At 39.0% G+C, this 23,399-nt stretch overlaps 1 protein-coding gene across 1 annotated transcript in view; it reads right to left on the bottom strand.

The window, feature by feature from the left end:
- The window catches only part of PUM3 (pumilio RNA binding family member 3), a 44,252-nt gene extending 21,990 nt beyond the window's left edge, over positions 1–22,262 (bottom strand). The window contains exons 1-10 of the mRNA XM_047767705.1: positions 22,187–22,262; positions 15,627–15,718; positions 14,117–14,335; positions 10,965–11,100; positions 10,293–10,368; positions 7,297–7,390; positions 6,755–6,821; positions 5,491–5,665; positions 4,431–4,534; positions 3,321–3,399 (exon numbers count right to left, since the gene is read on the bottom strand). Of these exons, the coding sequence (XP_047623661.1) occupies positions 3,321–3,399; positions 4,431–4,534; positions 5,491–5,665; positions 6,755–6,821; positions 7,297–7,390; positions 10,293–10,368; positions 10,965–11,100; positions 14,117–14,335; positions 15,627–15,711 (1,035 nt within the window). The 5' untranslated portion in view covers positions 15,712–15,718; positions 22,187–22,262. The remainder of the gene's footprint in view (positions 1–3,320; positions 3,400–4,430; positions 4,535–5,490; positions 5,666–6,754; positions 6,822–7,296; positions 7,391–10,292; positions 10,369–10,964; positions 11,101–14,116; positions 14,336–15,626; positions 15,719–22,186) is intronic.
- Between the last annotated feature and the right edge of the window lie 1,137 nt (positions 22,263–23,399).

Here is a 23,399-nt window from a genome sequence, read left to right as displayed (position 1 = left end):
TTCTTCCTGCTTCTGCAAAATCTGTCTACTAGGGAGCAGTTATGCACAGAGAATGAAAGGCAGAACTTATTGGTAGAAAATAACTTAATTTTTAGTTGTGTAAACAGGCACACAGACATCTGACTTCTAGAAACATTCTTTTTTTTTTTGCTTTTTAGGGCTGCACTGCGGCATATGGAGGTTCCCAGGCTAGGGGTCAAATTGGAGCTACAGCTGCTGGCCTATGCCACAGCCACAGCAATGTGGGATCCAAGCCATGTCTGTGACCTACACCATAGCTCATGACAATGCCCATTCTTAATCTACTGAGCGAGGCCAGGGATCAAACCCACATCCTCATGGATCCTAAATTGGATGAGCCACAAAGGGAACTCTCTCTAGAAACATTCTTTTCCACCAAGAGCAACAAGTACTGCTGGCAGGCAACTTCTATTAAGATACTCGAGTTTTACCAACGTCTATTCAAAAAAGTATTTACACTGGAACTAACCTAAATGAACGTCAACAGGTAAATGGATTAAGAACTTGTGGTACATATATACAATGGGATATTAGACAAAAAAAAAAAAGAGAACTAAGTAATGCCATTTGCAGCAAAATGGATATAACTAGAGATTATCAAATTAAGTGAAGTAAATTAGACAGAGAGAGACATATACCACGTGGTATCACTTATATATGGAAACTAAATATGGCACAAATGTACCTACCAATGACACAGAGACAGACCCACAGACTTGTGGTTGCTAAAGAGGAGAGGGGAGAGAGAAGGAAGGACTGGGAGTTTGGGGTTAGTAGATGCAAACTATTATATTTAGAATGGATAAGCAATGAGATCCCTGTATAGCATAGGGAACTATATCCAATCTCTTAAGATAAACCATAATGGAAAGGAATATATAAAAAAGAATGTATGTATGTATAACTAAGTCACTTTGCTATACAGCAGAAATTAGCATAACATTGTAAGTCAACAATACTTCAATAAAATAAAAAATGTTTATTAATAACAAACAGTTAATAACAAAACAAAGTAGGTACAGTTGTTGAATGCAATTTGAACTGGGTGGGTCTACTTACACTTGGGATTTTTTCAGTAAATATGTACTATAGCACCACACGATTTGTAGTTGAGTAAATCTGCAGTCAGAACTGCTAATAGGGAGGGCTGATAATACACAGATTTTTGACTAGAGGGGATAGAGGCATTGTTCAAGGGTCAACTGGAAATGTGTAGAATATTTTAAATGATTTTTCAAGAGGTGGCTGTGGTAAGAGAGAGTTTTTAATTAAAACAAAGATAAAAGTAAATAAAATGTTCTTCCCTAAAAGTCATATACAAAACAAGCAGGAAAACCAAAACATTAATTTTGGCTGAAAAAGTTTTTCTTTTTTAGTTTATCACTGGGTTACCTTTGGAAATCATATTAATAATTTGCCATAAAGACACTTAAATAACACTTTTCTAAGAAAAATTCATCTCTATTAACATTTAGATTAGGCCTTCACTTTTTAATGATTTTTTTTGGGGGGGAAAAACTCAATCATTAATTTATTATGAGATAATTTTAGCTTAATTTTAATCTTTATTTTCAACATATATGATTTCATAATTATATTTGGAAGTCTAGCATATAGGACACAAATGAGTTCTGCCTGCCAATACCAATAGGACCAGTTCAGTACATACCCAATTATGAAATTTATATTAAATAAATACACAGGCTCCCACCAGGAAGGAAAAAGGTGTGCCTATTTTTATCCATAAGAAACAAGCAATCTCACCCTTAACTGTCTTACAATCTTTTCCCGGGATGAATCTCAAGAACACAGCTTTCAGCTTACATACCTAAATTTACGAATCACTTCAAAGCTATCCAGTCAGAGAGTTACATATATGTTCTAATTATGCTTATCTCCAAAGTTTTTTTTTTTTTTTAAAGTTCTCTTTTGAAAATGCTCCCAAGGGCCAGAAAGATTTGTCTGATTACTTTATATTCACACTAAGTTCCCAATGATTTTTGCTATTACTAAAATAGATTCAACACTGAAAAGACAAAGACTTTACACTACAGAATATATTTAAGTGATCATTTTCTCTGTTCTGAAAATCAAGTCCTGCCTCAGTAAATCTAGACCTGTGAGATACCTTGCTCTGCAAGAACAGGAGGTAAATGTTCCAGAGAGAAGCAGCAGCTGCTGTGGTCACTGAACCACAAGCTTAGATAGGTGGGTACTCTTGGAAAACAATTTTGCATGTCAATTTTGAAAGGGTAAAAACTCCTATAAATGTTTAACCTGTCCTATTTGCTAAAAAGATGTGGGTCTCATGATTTGGTTATTGCTTATGATTAGAATGAGAACAAATGGACAAGGAGTTCACAGACTGATGAGGCAAGCACAATTCAGAGGACTAAATGCATTCTCATCTATATTCCCATCACTGACTTAAAGTGCAGTGCAATTTACCTTCACTCTGATATAAGGTCCAGTTTTTCATGGGCCATTTAGTTTTACCTAAGTGTCCTCCTCTAACCTTTTTTTTTTTTTTTTTTGGTCTTTTTACCATTTCTTCAGCTGCTCCCGCAGCATATGGAGGTTCCCAGGCTAGGGGTCTAATCAGAGCTGCTGCAGCCTACGCCAGAGCCACAGCAATGCAGGATCCAAGCCCGAGTCTGCAACCTACACCACAGCTCATGGCAACGCCGGATCCTTAACCCACTGAGCATAGGCCAGGATCGAACTGAAACCTCATGGTTCCTGGTCGGATTCATTAACCACCAAGCCACAACGGGAACTCCTTCTCCCCTAACCTTTAAATGCCAATATATATATATTTTTTTTTTGTATCAACACAGGTGAATTTCAAACTCCCTGAACACTGAATATTCTTCTATGTGTTAGTTCATTCTCTGATTAAGTTAAGCTAGAGAATGGATTACAATTAAAATACAGAAATTCAGACTTCCCGTGTGGTTTGCAGCATAACTACTTGGCATTGCTTCTACAGTGGCTGTGGCTCAACCCCTGGCTCAGTAACTTCCATATGCTGCAGGAAAATAAATAAATAAATAAATTAATTAATTAAAAAAATACAGAAAGTCAATGAAATTGATAAAACTATGGTCAATTCTATGGTCTTCCGGCAAAAATCTAGACAGAATTAGCAGACTTTTTAAAGGAAGTTTAGCACATTATCTATTCTAAATTAGAAAATAATTCTTTAAAATTTTCAAAAGCCAACATACATCAAAGTAGTATTTCACATTTTCAAACAGCTCTCCTATGATTCAGTTTAAAAACTCAAACCAAGAACTTACTGATCTCAGTTTTGGGGGTGCATGAGTAAAAAAGTCCAGGAATACTTTATGTACCAGTGAGTGCTTAATCACAGCTTCTCTGAAAACCAAAAGAACAGAAAATATGTCAGATATGGCACTACAATAATATGGAGATAGGCAATCTTAGTTGTCCAAAAATAATCAAAACAAGTGAAATAGTTTTAGAAAATGTAATCTGTCACAAGAAAGGTCATATCTTAAGCAATACTGAGACTTAAAAAAAAAAGCCCTTTAACTATAAAAATATTTAATGCCATCTACAACCAAGACCAGGGTACAAATTTCTAGTATCTAATCTGCAAATATGAAATTATTTAAAATACACTGTACTTTCCACAGAAATTGACGGAACGTTGTAAATCAACTGTAATAATTTTTTTTTTAAATACACTCTACTTTCTTAAATAAGGACAGCTATATTCTTTTACCCAACAATGGACACATTATTAGAAATACGCATGTAGACTATTTTTTAATGGCTATTTTCTTTCTATCAAGCCTCCTTTAAAATGCATCAGTTTCACAATATAATTTTAGCAGATTTTGACGTGAACAGATCAAAATCATATCAGCAACTGCAACACATCGAATTGGGGAAACACCGAACTGACCCAAGCCCCCTAGTGTGTCACTTGGTGAATTCAGGTCTATAAGTGGAGGCTGATGATCAGGCAAACTTCAAGTTACATGAGGTATTCAAGTAGATGACAAAAGCATGCTGTTTTTAATGGCAAAGCACTGTTCTGAGTGTTTTGGAAAACTATTAACCCACTTAGTCTTCACAAAACTCTAAGAAATATGTATTATTATTATCCCAATTTTATATATATGGAAACTGAGGCACGGAGAGGTTAAGCTGCCCAACGTCACTCAGTCAGTAACTTAGGGAGGCACCAGGATTCACACCCAGGATGCCTGGTCCCAGAGGCTACACCCTAACAACCCATATTGACTTTGGTTCAATTCACATTCCAATTTAAATAAGAGACTACACTGGGGAAACGACCCATCTTTTCAATGCAAAGCCTATATAAAACTGTCCTCCTTCAAATGCCATTTGTTAAGAAAAAACAAAAACAGCTTTCTTACTTTTGGGCCATTGGAGTTAAAATCTGTTTCATTTCATCCATGATAAGCTCTAGTTTTTCTGGCTGTACCTCTAATACTTTGTCCAGAGTTGGGCAATCTGCTGACTGCAACAGAAGAAAAATCAAACCTCTTTAAGTTTAATCAAGTTTCTCCAACTTCAGAACAAGGAAAATCAATTACAGTCATTTTACATAAACTTAAAATAACTCTGATTTTCCATATTTACACAGCAAAAGTTCTGTTGTAGATACACTCAGAGTAATTCTTGATTATCTAATTCTCATTCTATACACCCACCAACGTACAGAGCCAAGCCAAATAACCAACCAACTCAACCAACTAGTACATACTTGCTAGGCACCTAGCATGTGGCTAATCATAAGATCAAGTAGTCAGTTAACAAATTCTTGCCACCACGTGTTTGGTAATTAACTGTATATTCCTACAGTGACAATTACAAAAGAAACAGAGCACTAAGTTCAAACCAGGAGCTAAATCTGACTAGCAGAGGGAACCCAGGAATCAATCCATCTACCATGAGATAAATTTGTGTATTTGTGTCCTAAACTCTGAAACAGACCCTTTAACTGTCCTAGTCTCATTACTAGTCTTGTACTAAATCCGAGGTTGGGTCTCTCCACTCTGCTTCTTCTATGCATACAACGTGGAGAAGGATAATCCACAAACATGAGGCAACAAGGGAGAAGGCAGCAACAGGGAGCTCGATGCCCTTCAATCAGAGCTGGCTATTAAGAAGTTTTTTTTTTTTTTTTGGTCTCTCTGACTATAGAATAAGCATTACACAGAGGACTTGGGAAGGAGTAACAAAAGTATTTTAATTTATAGGGGATTTAAATATCATGCCCTGTGAGAAAAACGTAAGTATGATCAGTTGCTCATTATACCAGAGACAAAATAATCCAAGAGAATAAAGCGTATGAGAGAGTCTCTTAAAGGACCAGCCGAAGTAAAAATACATTCTGAAAACACGGCACTGGGAGGTTAAGGACTAGAACACAGAAAAAGTGAAAACTCTAGAGAAAACGTCTTGAAGTGTCACCTTGTAAAGCTGAAATGTGTTCCCATAGAGCTCTTCCGTCAGCATGTTCCTTTGCTCCAAGATGGCCTTGTCATTGTAGGCGTACTCCACGATGGCTGAGGCTTCTGCGTGTCGCAGCATCTTCCTTACATGGCCCTTAAAACTTCTCATTATCTCTGCAATCTGTGCTTTATTCCTAAAGCCAACATGACCAGGGGAAAAGACAAGGGACAGAAGGAGAAAGCTGAGTGGCAACAAAACGTAATACATTTCTGAAATGAACTCATCATTTTGGGTGTGTGTGTGTGGGGGGGTGCCTATCTACTACAGAGAAATGCTATGAGAAGGAATAATTGCCTTGTATTTCTACCTCAAGCTTTCTGAATGACTCAGGGTGCCAGCCTGCCTTGCTTTGAAATCTGGCTCTGCTTACAGCTGGAAGACCCTGGGAAAGTTATTTAACAACTCTGTGCCCCAGCCTCTTCAGTCATAAAATAAATAGGATGATGTGAGGATAAATGAGTTAAGAGGCACTGAGAGCTATAACCAGTACATAGTAAGTGCTCAATAAATGTCAGTTCCCATTACTAAACTGTTCAGCTTGAAAAAAAGGCTAGGGAGAACGAGAAAAGGAGACAGTAAGAGTCAAAGATGTAGGAAAATATGAATAAAACATATTCTGGATTCTCTTTTAAAACAGGACTTAATCCCAAGTATTTATATTCCATCCTAAAATAATCAAGCAGCTGATAGTTCTAGTAAGGAATACAGTTTTTGAAAATTTGTCAGCTGTAAATATATTAGCATATTTTGGCACATTATTATACTCAAAAAGGCAAGACAAGCATCAATTCCGCCTAATTTAAGAAATCCACCTATCCTGACATTTCCTAACCTGCTGATCCTGCCTCTGAGTCTACTCACCTGCCCCTCCCAACACTCCATCCTCTAAATAACTGGTGACTAATCACAAGTTCATTATAACCATTTCTCATCTTGCAGGGCTTCAAGATATACTTGCAAGAACGATGAAGACAGTACCACCATTTCATGTTAATTTCAAAAAAAAAAAATTGTTTTTAAGACCACCCTCCCTGGAAAGGTTATAAGCATCTGCTGAAGGCTACTATTATGATCACACACTTCTTTTTTAAATTAAAGTATAGTTGGTTTACATTGTTGTGCCTGATCACAGACTTTTAAGTAACATTTATATGCACACAATCGGTATCCACACCTTTAAAAAGAGTTAAGAAAAATGTATTTTATAAACAAAACAACTTACCCATACATGAGAAACTTCTTAACAATATTTCTGGAATATTTAGCTTTACTTAATTCAACCAAATCACCTGAAAAATAAAATGCCTTATGATGACTGGATCACCTCATTTTGGTCCTCCAGAAACAAGGAAAGAACAATATAAATGTGCAGTTCTGGGAACACAACTCCCTATTTGTCCCAAAGAACAAATAAAAACAGAGAAGGCTGGAGTTTCTGCTGTGGCTCAGCAAACCGGTGAAGAATCTAGTATTCATGAGGATGTAGCTCAATCCCTGACCTCACCCAGTGGGTTAAGGATCCGGCATGGCTGTGGCTGTGGTGTAGGCCAGCACTGCAGCTCAAATTTGACCCCTAGCCCAGGAACTTCCATATGCCACAGGTACACCCCTAAAAACAACAACAACAACAAAATAAACCAAAAGATCCTACACATTGCTTTCCCTCAAGAAAATTATTTTCCAGGACAGTGTTGGATATTTTGAGAGAGAACAAGCAACTTTTTATAAATGATCACACAATTGATCTCAATATAGAAAAAATACCTCTCAGTTCTTCAAAAGCCTGTTTTCTCTGCTCTTCAGTGCCGTACTGAATGTAACATTGGATCACACGAGTTGAATCATGTGCAAACGCAATCTGGAAAAAAAGAGTTGGGGGCCTTTAGACGAATTTTCCCTGAAGATATAAGCTGGTACCGTATTACGTTGTAGCGCTGCCTCTTTTAGAATTCCTTGTTAGAAAAAAAGTTGGGTCTTCATAGCTGATCAAACCTAGGTTACTTGGAAGCAATTTTTGTTTTAATTGTTCAGAATGGCATTCTTTGGTTTTACCCACTACCATACAGCACTGAGACAGGGATGGATTTAACAGGATCTTTTGGAAGATTCCGTCATTATAATTAAACCAAAGCCGTCTAATGATTACACACTACATTTCTTATTTCTCTGACTGACAGTTATTTTCCCTAAAGAGGACTTTTCCAATTCAAAAATTCTATTACTCTTTGACTGCTTTAAAAAAATACAAATGGGAGATCCCATGGTGCCTCAGCGGAAATGAATCTGACTAGTATCCATGAGGATGCAGTTAGATCCCTGGCCTCACTCAGTGGGTTAAAGGTCCGGTGTTACTGTAAGCTGTGGTGTAGGTCACAGTCACGGCTTAGATCTTGTGTTGCTATGGCATAGGCTGGCAGCTGCCCCTCTGATTCAACCCCTAGCCTGAGAACATACATATGCCATGGGAGTGGCCCTAAAAAGACAAAGAAAGAAACAAAAAATAAAAATGATCTAAGAATGTCTTGCTCTGGCAACCAAAGTCTTGCTACATGAATAATTATACTTAGACACACTGGCAACTATTCTATGACCTCATCACTCCATTTCTCACACATTCATTATAACCCCTGAACATAAATCCAATTATATTCCTGGAAAAGTTGTTATATTTCAAATCTAATCCTCCATCCCAACCCCTCTCACAACTACTAGATGGATTAGACCTCATTGAAGGACATGCTGATCAATCTTCTAAAGCGATAATCAGTCATGCACAATTAATCTTTATATGGCTTAGTACTAGCCTATCTTAATAGCGCTTATTATTTGGTATGTCTTTAAATTTTTAAATTCTAACAAATCAGAAGGTGAAGGTACACCTTCATCAAAGTCATACATTTCAGAAGAATTTCCTTAAGGAGAGATTTCCATAGATATTTTTGATAAAACTTAAAAAATCATCTTTTAAAAGTAAGACTGTTTTGTTATTATACTGATCACTTACTATGTAACCAATATATGTACTTTAAGTATATTTTCCTCATAGGGACCTCAAAGTAATCTTAAAAGTGGGTTGTTGTTTTTTTTTTGGTTTTTTTTTTGTCTTTTTGCTATTTCTTTGGGCTGCTTCTGCGGCATATAGAGGTTCCCAGGCTAGGGGTCGAATCGGAGCTGTAGCCACTGGCCTACGCCAGAGCCACAGCAACGCGGGATCCAAGCTGCGTCTGCGACCTACACCACAGCTCACGGCAACGCCGGATCGTTAACCCACTGAGCAAGGGCAGGGACCGAACCCATGGTTCCTAGTCGGGTTCGTTAACCACTGTGCCACGACAGGAACTCCCAAAGTGGGTTGTTGTTATTAGCAAAGTTAACTTTATGAGAAGTTAAGGAACTTGCTATTCTCCTGACATTAAGGATGAAATTTAACTTCTCTGAGCCCAGACGTGTCAACTATCTGACACAGATAATGACCTTGTTAAGTTAGAGGATACAAAGTATACACTGCCTAGCATATTTCCTAGCACACATTCAATAATCAATAAACAGACTGTTATTGTCCAAAGACAAACATATTTTAGACAGTGAGTGAGAATTTGAACATCAGACTAACCCCCAAGTCCACGGACATGCAGTAATAACTTAAGGGTAATTGGGAAAGAATCCTTAATGTAAATTATTTATAAATTGAGTATAAGAGATTACTGCTAGAGATGAGGAGGAGTTCTAACCTAAAAAGATCTTGCTGGCTTTATAAGAAAGCAGCAGCTGGGAACTTGCTATTTTAAGACAATCCTTCAAACTACAATCCATGTGTGTGTACATGGTCCGGCAAAGGCTGCCCCTCCAGGGTCTCCAGAGCCTGTTGGCTTACAAGTGAATATCACCAAGGATTCCTCACCCTCACTAAGTATCACTAAGTATTTATCCAAATAACAAGAATATAAAGCAGTCTATTACAGAGGAAAATTAAATAGCAACAATGAAAATCACTTTACAACTCCCATATCGATCATATTTTATAGATCTCATCATGCTTATAAAAGGAAGGAAGAAAAGAAAGTAATCCTGTGTTTGCATCACACATACAAAATGGCCGGCAATTTAAGACGTATAAAAGGATAGAGTTCACAGCAAGACATTCTAACAAATACAAATACTGTTGAACTAAAATAGTCCTCAAGATAACTTTACATGAACACATTTATTTTAAGTAAATTATTTTAAAATGAACAGCCATCTACTTGATAGAGATCAATTTGCAATTTCTCAGCAGTAAAGTCTCTCACTATTAAAATTTTTAGTCAGGAGTTCCCGTCCGTCGTGGCACAGCAGAAATGAATCTGACTAGGAACCATGAGGTTGCGGGTTCAACCCCCGGCCTCACTCAGTGGGTTAAGGATCTGGTGTTGCAGTGAGCTGTGGTGTAGGTTGCAGACACGACTCAGATCTGGTGTTGCTATGGCTGTGGTGTAGGCCGGCAGCTACAGCTCCAATTAAACTCCTAGTCTGGGAACCTCCATATGCCATGGGTGCGGCCCTAAAAAGACAATAAATAAATAAATAAATAAATAAATAAAATAGAATTTTTAGTCAGTATTATAGAAGGTATTTGAAATTTGAGGCCTAATACATTAAAAACAAAAATAGTCCCACCTACTGTGAATGGTCAACTACAGTGAGTCAATTTCAATTGTTAAAACTGCAACTATGAGTATTTAAGTAAGTAAAAGTACTTACTTACAGTAAGTACTACTTACAGTTTTAATTTTCCCTTGAATCAACTTCTGCAAATCACTCATTAACTTTACTCTTTTTTCTTTGTTGCAATCTTTTCTATAAAAGAGGCAGGAAATACAGCTTAAGTAAAGACATTATTTAAATACACAAAACCAAAAACCATACCAGAGTATATTCACCTAGTTCAGTATGATTTTTCTCTTTGAATGCAGCAAACCTCTGACATTAAAATTACTATTCCAGAGCAGCCCGAGAAAAGTAATTTTCTCCAAGGCAGAAACTCATCTCACAAGGTATAATTTTATGCATCAATCTAAATCTTAACAGCCAGGACTTCAAAAATAAAGAAAATAATAAAACAAGTCCAAGACACCAAATACTCAAGTATTTCAATACCTAGCCGGGAAGAAATTACCCTTCATTTTCTCAGAAATTTCTCAAGAAGGATGTCAAATCCATTTTAACTCTCATGCATTTTCATAAACAGACCTAACGCCATCCTAATGATCCCACACGCTTCTGCAGTGGGCAGACATCCAAACACTGATGCCTCAACTGGAGTGTTATGAGTACTCCCTAAATAACCCAAGTGCTATGTCATTTATTTTAGGACATCTCACTATTTATGAGGTATACTGCTACTCCCCCATCATCTGAAAGGGACTGATAAAGATGCCATTAGGTAACATTACCTTCTTAGGATCTCCCAGATCTGCTTTGCCCGAACAACAATGTCATAGTTGGCTTTATCACTGAGTTGCCTGCTCTGCTTCAGTTCTTTCTTCTTCTTTTTGAACTCATCCCATTTGGGTTTCTTGGCTGCTGAACCTAGTCATTACAGAAATTATTTTCAATTAAGTTTAACATTCTCAGTGCCATAAACAAGTATGTATTAGATGCATATGGCAATCACTAAGCAAAATCAATATTCACTATGGAAACTAGAGGGGGGAAAACATTCATTCCCTATCAACTTTTGAACTTTAGGTATAATTAGTTGTAAACGAAAACAAAAATTAGTCAAAGTAAAAATAGAAAAAAAATATTAAAAAATTCACTGTTTTCAGTGCTGTTATATATTAAGTAATTTAATTCTTAGAACAACCTGATGAGTTGAGTACTATTATTATCCCCTTTCATGTCAGAGTAACAAAGGCACCTAGCAGTTAAGCTCTTTAACTAAGGTCATACAACTCCAAAGTGGTAGAGCCAGGATTCAAACCCAGTTATGGTTTTAATTTAATTCTCTGCTGTCTCTTATTCATGACAATATACACAACCAAAATTTCTAAGTTCTCTACACCTATGGTCATGCTATAAAACTCATTTATCTTCCTACTGGTTATTTTTTTGTCTTCACAATCTAAGTAACTTATTAAACAAATAAAAAGGCCCATAAGGCCAAATAAAATGGATATTATTTACATGAGTACCCTGAAAAGAACCCTTAGGAGAATTCATTATTTCTAAATGGCTCTTTCTCTGATTATAAAATACACCCATCTGATGTTCCTGTAGTGCCTCAATGGCTAACGAATCCGACTAGGAACCATGAGGTTGCAGGTTCAATCCCTGGCCTTGCTCAGCGGGTTAAGGATCTGGTGTTGCCGTGAGCCGTGGTGTAGGTTGCAGACGCAGCTCGGATCCCGCATTGCTATGGCTCTGGTGTAGGCTGGCAGCTACAGCTCTGATGAGACTCCTAGCCTGGGAACCTCCATATGCCTCAGGAGTGGCCCTAGAAAAGGCAAAAAGCTCCCCCCCCAAAAAAAGAAAGAAAAGAAAAAAAGAAAATATACTCATTATAAAACCCTTGAAAAAATGTAAAAAGCAAAATCTCCCTATAATCTCAAAACCTAGGAGTTAACATTTTATTCCCTCTTGACTTCTCTTGTATTTATTTATTTATTTTTTTGGCTTTTTTTGTCTTTTCAGGGCCACACCCACAGTATATGGAGGTTCCCAGGCTAAGGGTCCAATTGGAGTTATAGCTGCTGGCCTACGCCACAGTCATGCAGGATCTGAGCCACGTCTGCGACCTACACCACAGCCCACGGCAACACCAGATCCTTAACCCACTGAGCGAGGCCAGGGATCAAACCCACCACCTTATGGTTCCTAGTCAGATTCATTTCCGCTGCACCATGATAGGAACTCCCCTTCTTGACTTCTCCCCACACGTTTTATATTCATTTCCTTTAAAAGTTGAAAATCATACTGTCTTTGTATAAACATTATGTTGAAAGCGTTCTTCCATGAAATCTAATATTCCCCAAGAATATAATTTTTAATTGCATACAATATACTACCATGTATTTAATTACTCCCCTTACTGCTCATTTATTTATTCTCAGACTGATAATAGAGGATTCCAGGCAACAGAGAGCATATTTACTATTAATATTCGGACACCATATACTATACAGCAGAGGATAATAACTGATCCAGAGCTCATTTAATTCCACAAATATTTAGGCACCCTTGAAGTAAATATAACTAACTTTGGGGATGTCTTCCAGTATCCAATCCTCCTCAGCTGCTGGTATAAAAATCTGAGCAAATATAAGATCAGAGTTCCATTTTGATTTGCTGGAAACTTATCAAAAGGAACCAAAGCTATGCTATGATAAGAATGTGTATGCATTTAAAATGCTGGGGTCAAGAACTCCAGAAGGGGAAGAAAGATTTAGGACCCATTAGAGAAGCTAGGAAAGAGAAGATGGAAGAGAAGGGGAAAGAGAAAAGATGGGGACAAGAGCATGAAAGAACCCTGCAGGCCTAGTGAGAAATAATGAAAATTTCCCTTCTTTCCTTTCTCTCTACATTCCTGTTTTAAAGCTGCTGTCCCTTTGGTGAGCAGACTTAGGCAGAGCAGAGTAGGGACCAGGGCTAAAGGACTGAACTGAAAAGGACCCATGGCCATGGTCACAGCTGGCAACAAAGGAGCAGTGTCAGGATATACCATTTTGGAGAAAAAGAATGAAAGATGCCAGAAAATTCCATGATGCTGCAGAGAAGGTGTATGTACGTCAGCACATGTACCCTGGAAACTGATAGTGTGAGATCAGCATAGTACAATGCATAGCAAGGGCAGGCTGTACAACAGATGGCAAAGCTCTGGGTTAGAGACAACCCAACCCCTAGAATATCAGGATGGAGAGATTAGTAGTTTGTTTCAGTAGACAAAGAGGAGTCTTGTGAGCACTTCTCATCGGTTAGCAACCTATCCTGAACAAAATCAAGTCAAATCCAGCACACATATACCAGACCTTCCCTGGAACTGTTTTACCAGCTCTGAGCCATCTGATGAATAGATGGTATTAGATTAGCCTAAGCTCTGTGAAGGGTCTATATGTTTCTTGTTCACCAGGATATCCTTAGCCAAGGTGGATATTTAGCTGGGACACACGGGTCATTTAGGGCCAGCATATATGTGCGTAAATTGGGTCCAGTACCCTTGCTGGTTATTCTTTCCACTGTCCCTGAGGTCAATGCACAGAAAACTCAAGTATCTGTTTGCTGAATGAATAAGTTCATTAAGTTTAGCCTACAGAAAGGAGTGTTTTATTGAGATTCCAATGTATAAAGCCATTACAACTTAGCCTAATTCCACCACTGGGTGAATTCAACAAGGGCCCAGAAGTAAGGAATTCTAAGTATCAGAGGACAATTTTCACCAGAGAAAATCAATCCCATCTACTCCCCCACCCCCTACCCCAAATGCTGTCTGTCAAGGAGCAAGAAGGTGTCTAGCAGACTTCCAGAGTCCCTATGCCCAGAGGTTCAGAAAAGAGCACAGGCCAGGCAAGGCTGCTGCAAAAACTATGCCAGAGGAACCAATGCTTACCATCATTTTTACTGTCTGGCTGGATTTTTCTCTTCCTGTTGAATTTATTTCCCTGCTGGAATTTGTTCTTTGGTATTTTATCCCCTTGCTGCTTGTTCTTGAACTGCTTCACACCTTTTTTCCCAGGTTTTGTGGCACTCTTCTCAAAGTTCTTAGATGTGATTTTAGGTTCACCTTCCTTAACAACTTTTTGGGGGAATGTCTTTGAAGAACCAGAACCTAGTGACAATAAATAATATTAGTTCAACCATTCTGAGTCTAGATCTTTTATCCACCTAGTTATATTTGTTACAGAAAATTACACACTCCTTGGTGAAACATGCTTTGTCTTACTCTAACATATGGAGCAGAGCAGGACTTAAAAAAAAAAAATCAAAAAACTTTAAAAGTTTCTCTGACTTTAAAATTATAATATAGGTTCATTATAGAAAACCTACAAAGTAGAAAAATACATAATAGTCCAATTCTAGAGACAAACACTGTTGCCAATTTGGTTTATTCCTGTTTTAAGCATAGAGTCAAGATGGGATATTACTTATGTGTCTGTGTGTGTGTGTGTACACATGCATTCAGTGGTCAGTACCACAATAAAAGTCTAGAAAGAAAACGAACATTTAGGAGTTCCATTGCGACTCAGAGGATTAAGGACCCAACATTGTGAGGATATGGATTCAATCCCTGGCCTTGCTCCGTGGGTTGAGGACTTGGCATTGCCACAAGATGTGGCACAGGTTGCAAATGCAACTTGGATCTGGTACTGCTGTGGTTGTGGCGTGGGCTGCAGCTGCAGCTCCAATTCAACCCCTGGCCTGGGAACTTCCAAGTCATAGGTGCGGCCATTTAAAAACAAACAAACAAACAAAAAATTTTAAATTTGGAAAGTTTATCATACAGACAAATTTAAAATGTTTGTTTTTCAAAATTTCTAGTGTTGAAAAATTTTTTCCTAAGCCTATAAAAAGGCTGTTTGATAAAACTCTTCTGTGGTTAACAAAGATCGCAAATACCCAAAGAAAGAGATGAAAACTCTGAGCTCTGCCCTAAGACTGCTGCAAGAGAAAAAACAAAGACTGCTTAGGAAACTAGTCATTTATACAATTCTTGATTTTCCTACTTTGCAATACTGACACCTGATGGAATAATAAAGACATCACACTTAGAAATCCTGAAGATAGAGTATTTGGCTTACCAGCAGATGTACTCATCAGCCTCAATTTATTAAATGTTAAAATAAAATGTTGTGGGGAATTAGTGTACTAAAATGAGGGAAAAGCATCACTAGCTGAGATAAAGGATCTTTCACAAGTATAACATCCACCAATCATCCTGGCAATTTCCTAAAGGTCTAAGTTTCACAGGGAACATGCAAAATCATATAGAGTAACTCCAGCTTTTTCCTATTTTAATCCTAACTCTAACCCAAGAAGATGTTGGAAGCTGCCACATGCCCCCTCATCCCACCAACCCCCTCCCTCCAAGGGCAATGGGAAATATGTTTTGGCTACCTTACCATTGTTTTTATGAAATCTGTTTTTTTCTTGTGACGTCTTTGTACCTTTTCCTGTGAATTTTTTTTTCCCTTTGACTTCCATCATAGCAACTCTGGAAAACAAAGACAAAATCCAAAAGGATGACTGAATTGCTCTCAAGAGCCATCAAGTGGTCATTGCTGTATTTGCTCCTTGAGGTCACCGATGCAGGACAAATTATCTGCATACGGCAAAAGCACACCAGAGTCCAAGAACTATGCAATCCCTGCTTCTAAGATTGTAAAACTGAAAATAGACCGGATACCAATACAAAAACTAAATACACACACACATATACCTTGGCTAATATGTGATGTTTGGGAGGCAACATTTCCGCAATGGCTAAAAATAGACTCTTATTTGCACTCAACATGATACAACTGTCAGTTTTTGCATTTCTTCCAACCTGGGAAGACTTTGTGCCAAGAAACTGACAGTATTACCATTTGATTTATTGATCTCTACCCTAAAAAGCCAGGAACAAACAATACACTACACTTATCACATACTCAAATTTAATGAAAGAAAATAAAAAGATTATTTAAAAGTTCCCCATATAACCCAAGGTAGATAAAACAAAAACTAACTTCAAATGTTTAATTTGTTATTCTTTTAAAGGAAAACAAGTAAATATCAAGGACCTCCAAAATACCATTGTTGAAATACTTAATACTTCATTTTAAAGGAATCTACCTGATTATCTCTGGGAAGACATCCCACTGGGCACAGGGCAAACAAAAGGTAACCCCTCAGCTGCCCAAGGCTCCTGAAAGCAGCAGAATGTATCAAGAGCAAGTTGCTATGTTTCGCTTGCCTATTTCTACACCTTCCAAAGTTGGATATTCAACTCATTTCAAAATTTCTCAAGTTTACCTTGTAGAGTAGATGCTGGGGATCCCCTAGACAATATTACTAGATAAGAGTTTTCCACTAAGGAATAACAAAATTTTCAAGTTATTGGAGTTCTTGTCGTGACCCAGTGGTTAATGAATCCAACTAGGAACCATGAGGTTGCAGGTTCAATCCCTGGCCTTGGTCAGTGGGTTAAGGATTCAGCGTTGCCATGAGCTGTGCTGTAGGTTGCAGACTCGGCTTGGATCCCACGTTGCTGTCTGTGGCTCTGGCGTAGGCCGGCGGCTACAGCTCCAATTTGACCCCTAGCCTGGGAACCTCCATACCCCATGGGAGCGGCCCAAGAAATGGCAAAAAGACAAAAAAAAAAAAATTTTCAAGTTATTATTAGTTCTAAGAGAAAAGAAGGGTCCTGGGGTGACATGTATTTGGGAAACATAAGAAAATATTTAATGAGGATTCTTTAAGAAAAGGCAGATTTCTTCAATTTGCTAATATAAGCTATTAATCACCACGCACAAACTAAAGTAGGCAGGATTTTTTCAACCAGGGTTGAACCACTTTTTCCTGGAATATCTCAAGGGGCCACAGCATCTCAAAGAACAGGCTGGGAAATGGATGGTCCCTGAATGGTTGTTTCCTGAGGTCATTAACAACTGCAGGGTCACTGTCACTTGGCTATAGCCTTCATAAACACATCCACATTCTTTGGCTCTTCTGTGCATGTAGTTTTCTCCAAATCCATTTAATGACATATTTTCTCTGTATTTTTGTTTTAACTTATTTATTTTTGCATATTTTTAAATTATAGTTGATTTACAATGTTGTGCTAATTTGTGCTGTATAGCAAAGTGACCCAGTCATACATATATACACATTCCCTTTCTTATATTATCTTTCATCTTGGTCTATACCAAGAGATCAAATATAGTCCCCTGTGCTATACATTAACTTTTTATTTTGATATAATTTTAGCTTTAGAGAAGAGTTGGGAAAGGTACACAGAAAGTTCCAGTATATCCCTCAGTTCCCCCCAACATTAACATCTTACCAAGATGCATTTACCAAAGCTAAGAAATAACGCTAGTATAATGCTATTAAAATTTTGGATTTTGCCAGTTTTTCCACTACCGTCTTTTTCCAAGATACACTGTGTTTAATCATCAAGTCTTCCTAGTTTCCATCAATCTGTGACAATTTCTCAGTCTTGTTTCTCACCACCAAAACACTTCCAAGTACTGGTCAGGCATTCTGTAGAAAATCCTGTATTTGTACGTGGTCTGACATCTTCCCATGGTTTGACTGATGTTGTGGATTTGGGGGATGAATACCACAGAGGTAAACTGCCCTTCTCATCAAGTCATATTAGGAGAAGCATGATATCTATATGAATACTGATATGAACCCGATCATTTGGTTAAGGGAGTTTTTGCCAGGTTTCAATACTGTAAAGTTACTAAATTTCCCTTTTCATACTCTATTTATTAGAAGCAAGTCACTAAATTCAGCTCAAACTGAAGGGGAGGGGAATTAAGCTCCACTTCCTAGAGCAAGGAATATTAAAGAATCTGTTTGAATCAATACATTAAAATCCCCACAGCAATTAATAAATTTCTTGGAGGTCATGCACATACCCTGTGTTGCCCACTGACTTCAGCATTCTCTGATGGCTCCTGCCTGCAGCAATTACTGTGGTGTTTTGTTTTTGTTTTTTTTTTTTGGTCTTTTGTTGTTGTTATTGTTGTTGTTTTTGTTGCTATTTCTTGGGCCGCTCCTGCGGCATATGGAGGTTCCCAGGCCAGGGGTTGAATCGGAGCTGTAGCCATCAGCCTACGCCAGAGCCACAGCAACGTGGGATCCGAGCCACATCTGCAACCTACACCACAGCTCACGGCAACGCCGGATCGTTAACCCACTGAGCAAGGCCAGGGACCGAACCCGCAACATCATGGTTCCTGGTCGGATTCGTTAACCACTGCGCCAAGAAGGGACACCCTACTGTGGTGTTTTAATGGTGATTTTCTATTCCCCTCCTTACTTCTACCATTATTACATTCGTCTGTAGGGAAAAGTTATTCCTTCTCCTCATTTATTTAATCATTTATTTACATCAGTATGGTCTCATAGACATTTTACTACTTGGGTTATGAACTAATGATATCTGTATTTTGTTGCTTAAATTGTTCCAGCTTGGGAATCTCCAAGGTTGCTTCTGTGTTCTTTCAACATGGTCTACCCTTTTCTTTTCTGTTTTAGCATGTCCTTAATTCCTAGCACTTGTTCCAAGTATACCTTTTATTTTCCCTGCATGAGCCCTAAAATGACCCATTTCTTCAAGGAACCTGAGTTCCTTTTATTGAGATCTGAGTGCTAAATGTGCTTGTCACTGGGGTGTCACTACTCCTTGGTCTTCTCCCCAGACAAGGCTCGGTAATATATGTATATATTAGCCCATGTGTACAGACACATGTATTTCTGTAACTATTAAGTTCATACCGGTATCTCCAACTCTAATCACATGCTAAAATCTTCTTCTCCTGCTTATGTGTAACCTTTTCTTTGACAGTCAGAAACTCACCTCACAGTATCTATAATTTATTTGTGTATTAGTTAACTCTACCACACATGTAATTTCAGAATTGCTAACATATGGTACCTAGGTACCTACATGAGAAACAAATACCTATGATATGGTGTTTATTTACAGTTATTTTTTGTCTTTTCCCTCACAGTATCCATTCAAAATGCTGCTTTCCAAAGTTACTTAAGTCAACTCTCTTCCCCCCACTTTTTCAGTGAGGTTATCTTATACATTATATCTAACTATCACTAGTTAGAATGATTTTGTTCCAGTCTGCACTCCATTTTCAGACATGTCAGTTGACTTTCTTTTCATCTATATATAGTCAAGTTCATTCTTTTTGGTGTACAGTGCTGATTCTGACAGAGTCATGTATCCTCCACTGCAGCACCACAGAACTGTCCCACAGCTCCTAAAAGTCCCCAGGGAAGGTCCCTTTGTGATCATCCTCTCCTAGCTCTCTTGGAAATGACTGATCTATTTTTCCACCCTCTAGTTTTGTGTCTTTTCAAAAATATCATATAAATGGAATCAGACAATGTATATAGCCTTTGGGGTATTGCTTCTTTCAACTGAGCAAAATGCATTTGCATGGGGATCCTGTACTATCACATTCCAGCATCTTGAAATCATCTCTTTTTCCCCTCCATCTATTACGTTATTCAGGCTCTTTATCTCTTGTTCAGATTGTTTTCCATTGTTAGATTGAATGTGCTATGATCTGCTCTGTGCTGCCTGATTAATCTTCCACTAACACATCTATTTCATGTTATTTCCCTGCTCTAATACCTTCAAAAGTTTCCACTGTCTACAGGAAGAATTTCAAACTCAGACTGGCATTCATAGGCATTTAAAACTTGATCCTAATTTACTCTCATCACAAATACCACACTGAAGCCAACTTTACTCCCTCAGTATTCTCTTTCAAATATTGGAGCCAAACTTTAAAGCCATTCTCTATCAAAATACATCCTACTCATCCTTCAAATCCAGCCTAAATTATAATTACTTATCATACTTATCATTCCTCCTTCAAACGCCTTCTTTCTCTTTCAAATGATTCTCTTTATTCCTATGACTTTTTTTTTTTTTTCTTTTTAGGTCCGCTCCTATGGAAGTTTCCAGGCTAGGGGTCGAATTGGAGCTATTGCTACAAGCCTGCACCACAGCCACAGCAACGTCAAATCCAAGCCACGTCTATGACCTACACCACAGATCGTAGCAATGCTGGATCCCCCACCCACTGAGCAAGGCCAGGGATTGAACCTGCATCTTCATGGATACTAGTCAGATTTGTTTCCGCTGCGCCACAACGGGAACTCCCTATGACACATTTTAATATACGTGCTGAAGAGAGCACTCCTATGACACATTTTGATGGCCTTCTTATAACTTGACACGTTGGACTTGAAATGTATGGAATATCTACAGACTATGTGCTAGAAAGCTAAGGGATTTTTTTAAAACTATATACCCAAAATAAATAAATAAAAATGTAATACAGCAGAGGAGACAGGCAAGCAGAAAACTAAAACACAACATAGTTAAGTATTATAACTGAAGTATATAAAAAGTGTTCAAAAAGCCACAGAGCTGAGAGAGCCCAATTCTGCCTTCTGAAGGAAAATAAAGGTTTCCCAGAGATAGAAGAATGTGTGATTGATCTTTACTCCTCTTGGGCAGGTTCAGCATTGCACTTTGAAAGTACTGACCATTCAAAACCCAACTTCTAAATGCTGGCATTCCTCAAGTCTTCTCTCTCTACACATCTCTCAAGGGGATTTCATCCAGTCCCACGGCTTTCTGTGCTGGACCCTCAAATTATTTCTCCCTTAGGAGTATCTTCTTGGACTCCAGACATGTGTTCTAACTGTCCACTTGAAACTTCCATTTATGTGTCTAATAAGCATCTTACACTTAACGTATACAAAATATAATTCTTTATATGTCTGCAGCACCTCAGTCACAGCTGTGGCTCAGATTCAACCCCTTGCCTGGGAACTTTCACATGCTGTGGGTGTAGCCAAAAAACAAAAACAAACAAACAAAAAAAAACACTCCGCCTGGAAACAAAAATGTCCTCATCTATTTTTCCCCATTTCAGCATTGGCACATCACCCACTCCAATGGTCAAGTAAGAAGAGGAAACCCAAGATTTACCTGTAATAGTTTGTCTCCCTTGTCTGCTACATTCAATCCTTCACTAAGTCCTCTTAAATCCCCTTTAGTAACTTTAACTGACCCTCTAACCCTCCAACTTCAATCTCCACTACCACCACCCTGATCCAAACCATCATCAATAATCTCTATATAATACATTCTATATGAAATACACCACATAATTATACAGACTATATAATAACTACACGCACTATATAATAATACAAATTACTACACATTATCTGAAGAGAACCGGGACCTGCTTCTCCCTTGCTTGTAAGTCTTCACTGTGTTGTACAAATGGGAATATTCTCCCATTGTAAAGAAAATCCATACTCCTAGCAAGCTCTGCCTCCAAAGCCCTACAGAACCTCCCACCCACCCATTTAACTTTGTCTTGTATCGCTGTACTTCTGGCTCACTATTCTGGCTTCGCTTCTACAGTTTCCACCTGAAGAACTTAGCCCAAGTTACTGTCTCTGCTGAAAGCGGTTTTCCCTGCGCTTCCAGATTCCAGGGTGGCCTCTTGTCATGCTCTGGATCTCGGCTTACTTCCCCCAAACACCCCCATCCTCCAGCTGAGCACTAAGTTCGTTTCCCTCCCAACGCTTACAACTTGCAACCGTACATTCAGAGTGTAAACTGGGCACCCAGTCAAATATATGACAGAAGAGCTGAAAGCTACTAGCACACGCTGGGATTTTAGAGGCTGAAGGTAGTTCAAGTTAACCCAGCATTCTCAAGACAGCGAGATAGGAAGAGGAGAAGTAAACCCGCTTTGGCAGTCAGGCTCCCATAAGACCTAAAACTCCCAGAGTAGAAAAAGCCATAGAAGATCAACCTGCGGGTGACAGATGTGAACACCTCTATCCGAGAGACCCTCCCACTCCAGCGCCGGCGAGGAAACAAAGCCCTCCCGGGATCTGCAGTGGAGCGCGCTACACTCACCACACACGTGCGGGACCGGCAAGCACGGGTCCTGGACCCACCGCGAGGACTTCCGCTTCCTAGCCCAGCCCCGCCCCTTAGTCTCCCTTTACCTTCTTCCGCAGCAGCGCTACGGTTAAGGGGTGGGAATTATCCAGAAAAACGTAAATTCGGCGTTGCTATTGGTCCGCTCTTACTTATACCTCATCGAGAGGCGCGAGGACTGAGCCACAAAGAGTTTTGGCCCTGGAAAGGACCCGTGGGGCGAAGACGGGATTACGGCTCCTGAAAGTGACGTCATTAACCCTGTCTTTCCCGGGAGGGGCTGGAGCTTTTCGCAAGGGCTCACCACGGGGCAGTGGAGAACTTGGCGCCACTAAACTGTAGGGGGAATTGAGGCTTAAACAGTTAAGAATTTTAGAATGGTTCATTCGCATCCTTTCTGGTATTCTAGAGGGGAGGATTAAAGGGATATCTCCGGAATCGGCTTGTATTGCGATCTCGGCTTTTTCTTCTGCTTGTTAGCTGTGTGGCTTACGACAAATGGCTGAATTTCTTTGAGCCTTGGTTACGTGATCAAATAGCGATGGCTGTCATGTATGGAAAAAGCCTAGTACAGTGAATGATTGATAAATGTTTACCATTTTAAACGTCTGCCCTTCCGTCCAGAATGCAGTTATCCCACTATCCACTTAAGGAGATGAGACTGTAGTTAGGCTGCTACCTCATTTTGCAGATGCAATGGGGTCAAACTTGGTCCGGTCAAACAACAGAATTTATTCTCTAATTGTTCTGGAGGCTAGAAGTTGGAAATCATGCTGTTAGGGAGTTTGTGCACCTTCTTCAGCCTCTAGGGAACAACTTTGTGCCTCTTTCCGCCTCTTGCGGTTCCAGACTTTCCTTGGCTTGGGCCGCTCCAGTCTCTGCCTCTGTCTTCACATGACTTTTTCTTCTATGTTTTCTCCTTTTCTATGTCTTTGGGTTTTTTTTCCTTTTTTTTTTTTTTTTTTTTTTTGTCTTTCTGTCTTTTCTAGGGCTGCACCCCCAGCATGTGGAGGTTCCCAGGCTAGAGGTCTAATCGGAGCTGTAGCCACCCGGCCTACACCGGAGCCACAGCCACCCCCACGCCAGATCCGAGCCGCGTCTGCGACCTACACCACAGTCTACCGCAATGCCGGATCCTTAACCCACTGAGCGAGGCCAGGGATCAAACCCACAACCTCATGGTTCCTAG

The sequence above is a fragment of the Phacochoerus africanus genome, chromosome 2, assembly GCF_016906955.1.
Source record: "Phacochoerus africanus isolate WHEZ1 chromosome 2, ROS_Pafr_v1, whole genome shotgun sequence".
NCBI classification, from domain to species: domain Eukaryota; kingdom Metazoa; phylum Chordata; class Mammalia; order Artiodactyla; family Suidae; genus Phacochoerus; species Phacochoerus africanus.
The sequence above is the reverse complement of the archived record's forward strand: the minus strand, read 5'-3'. Positions and strand labels throughout refer to the sequence as shown.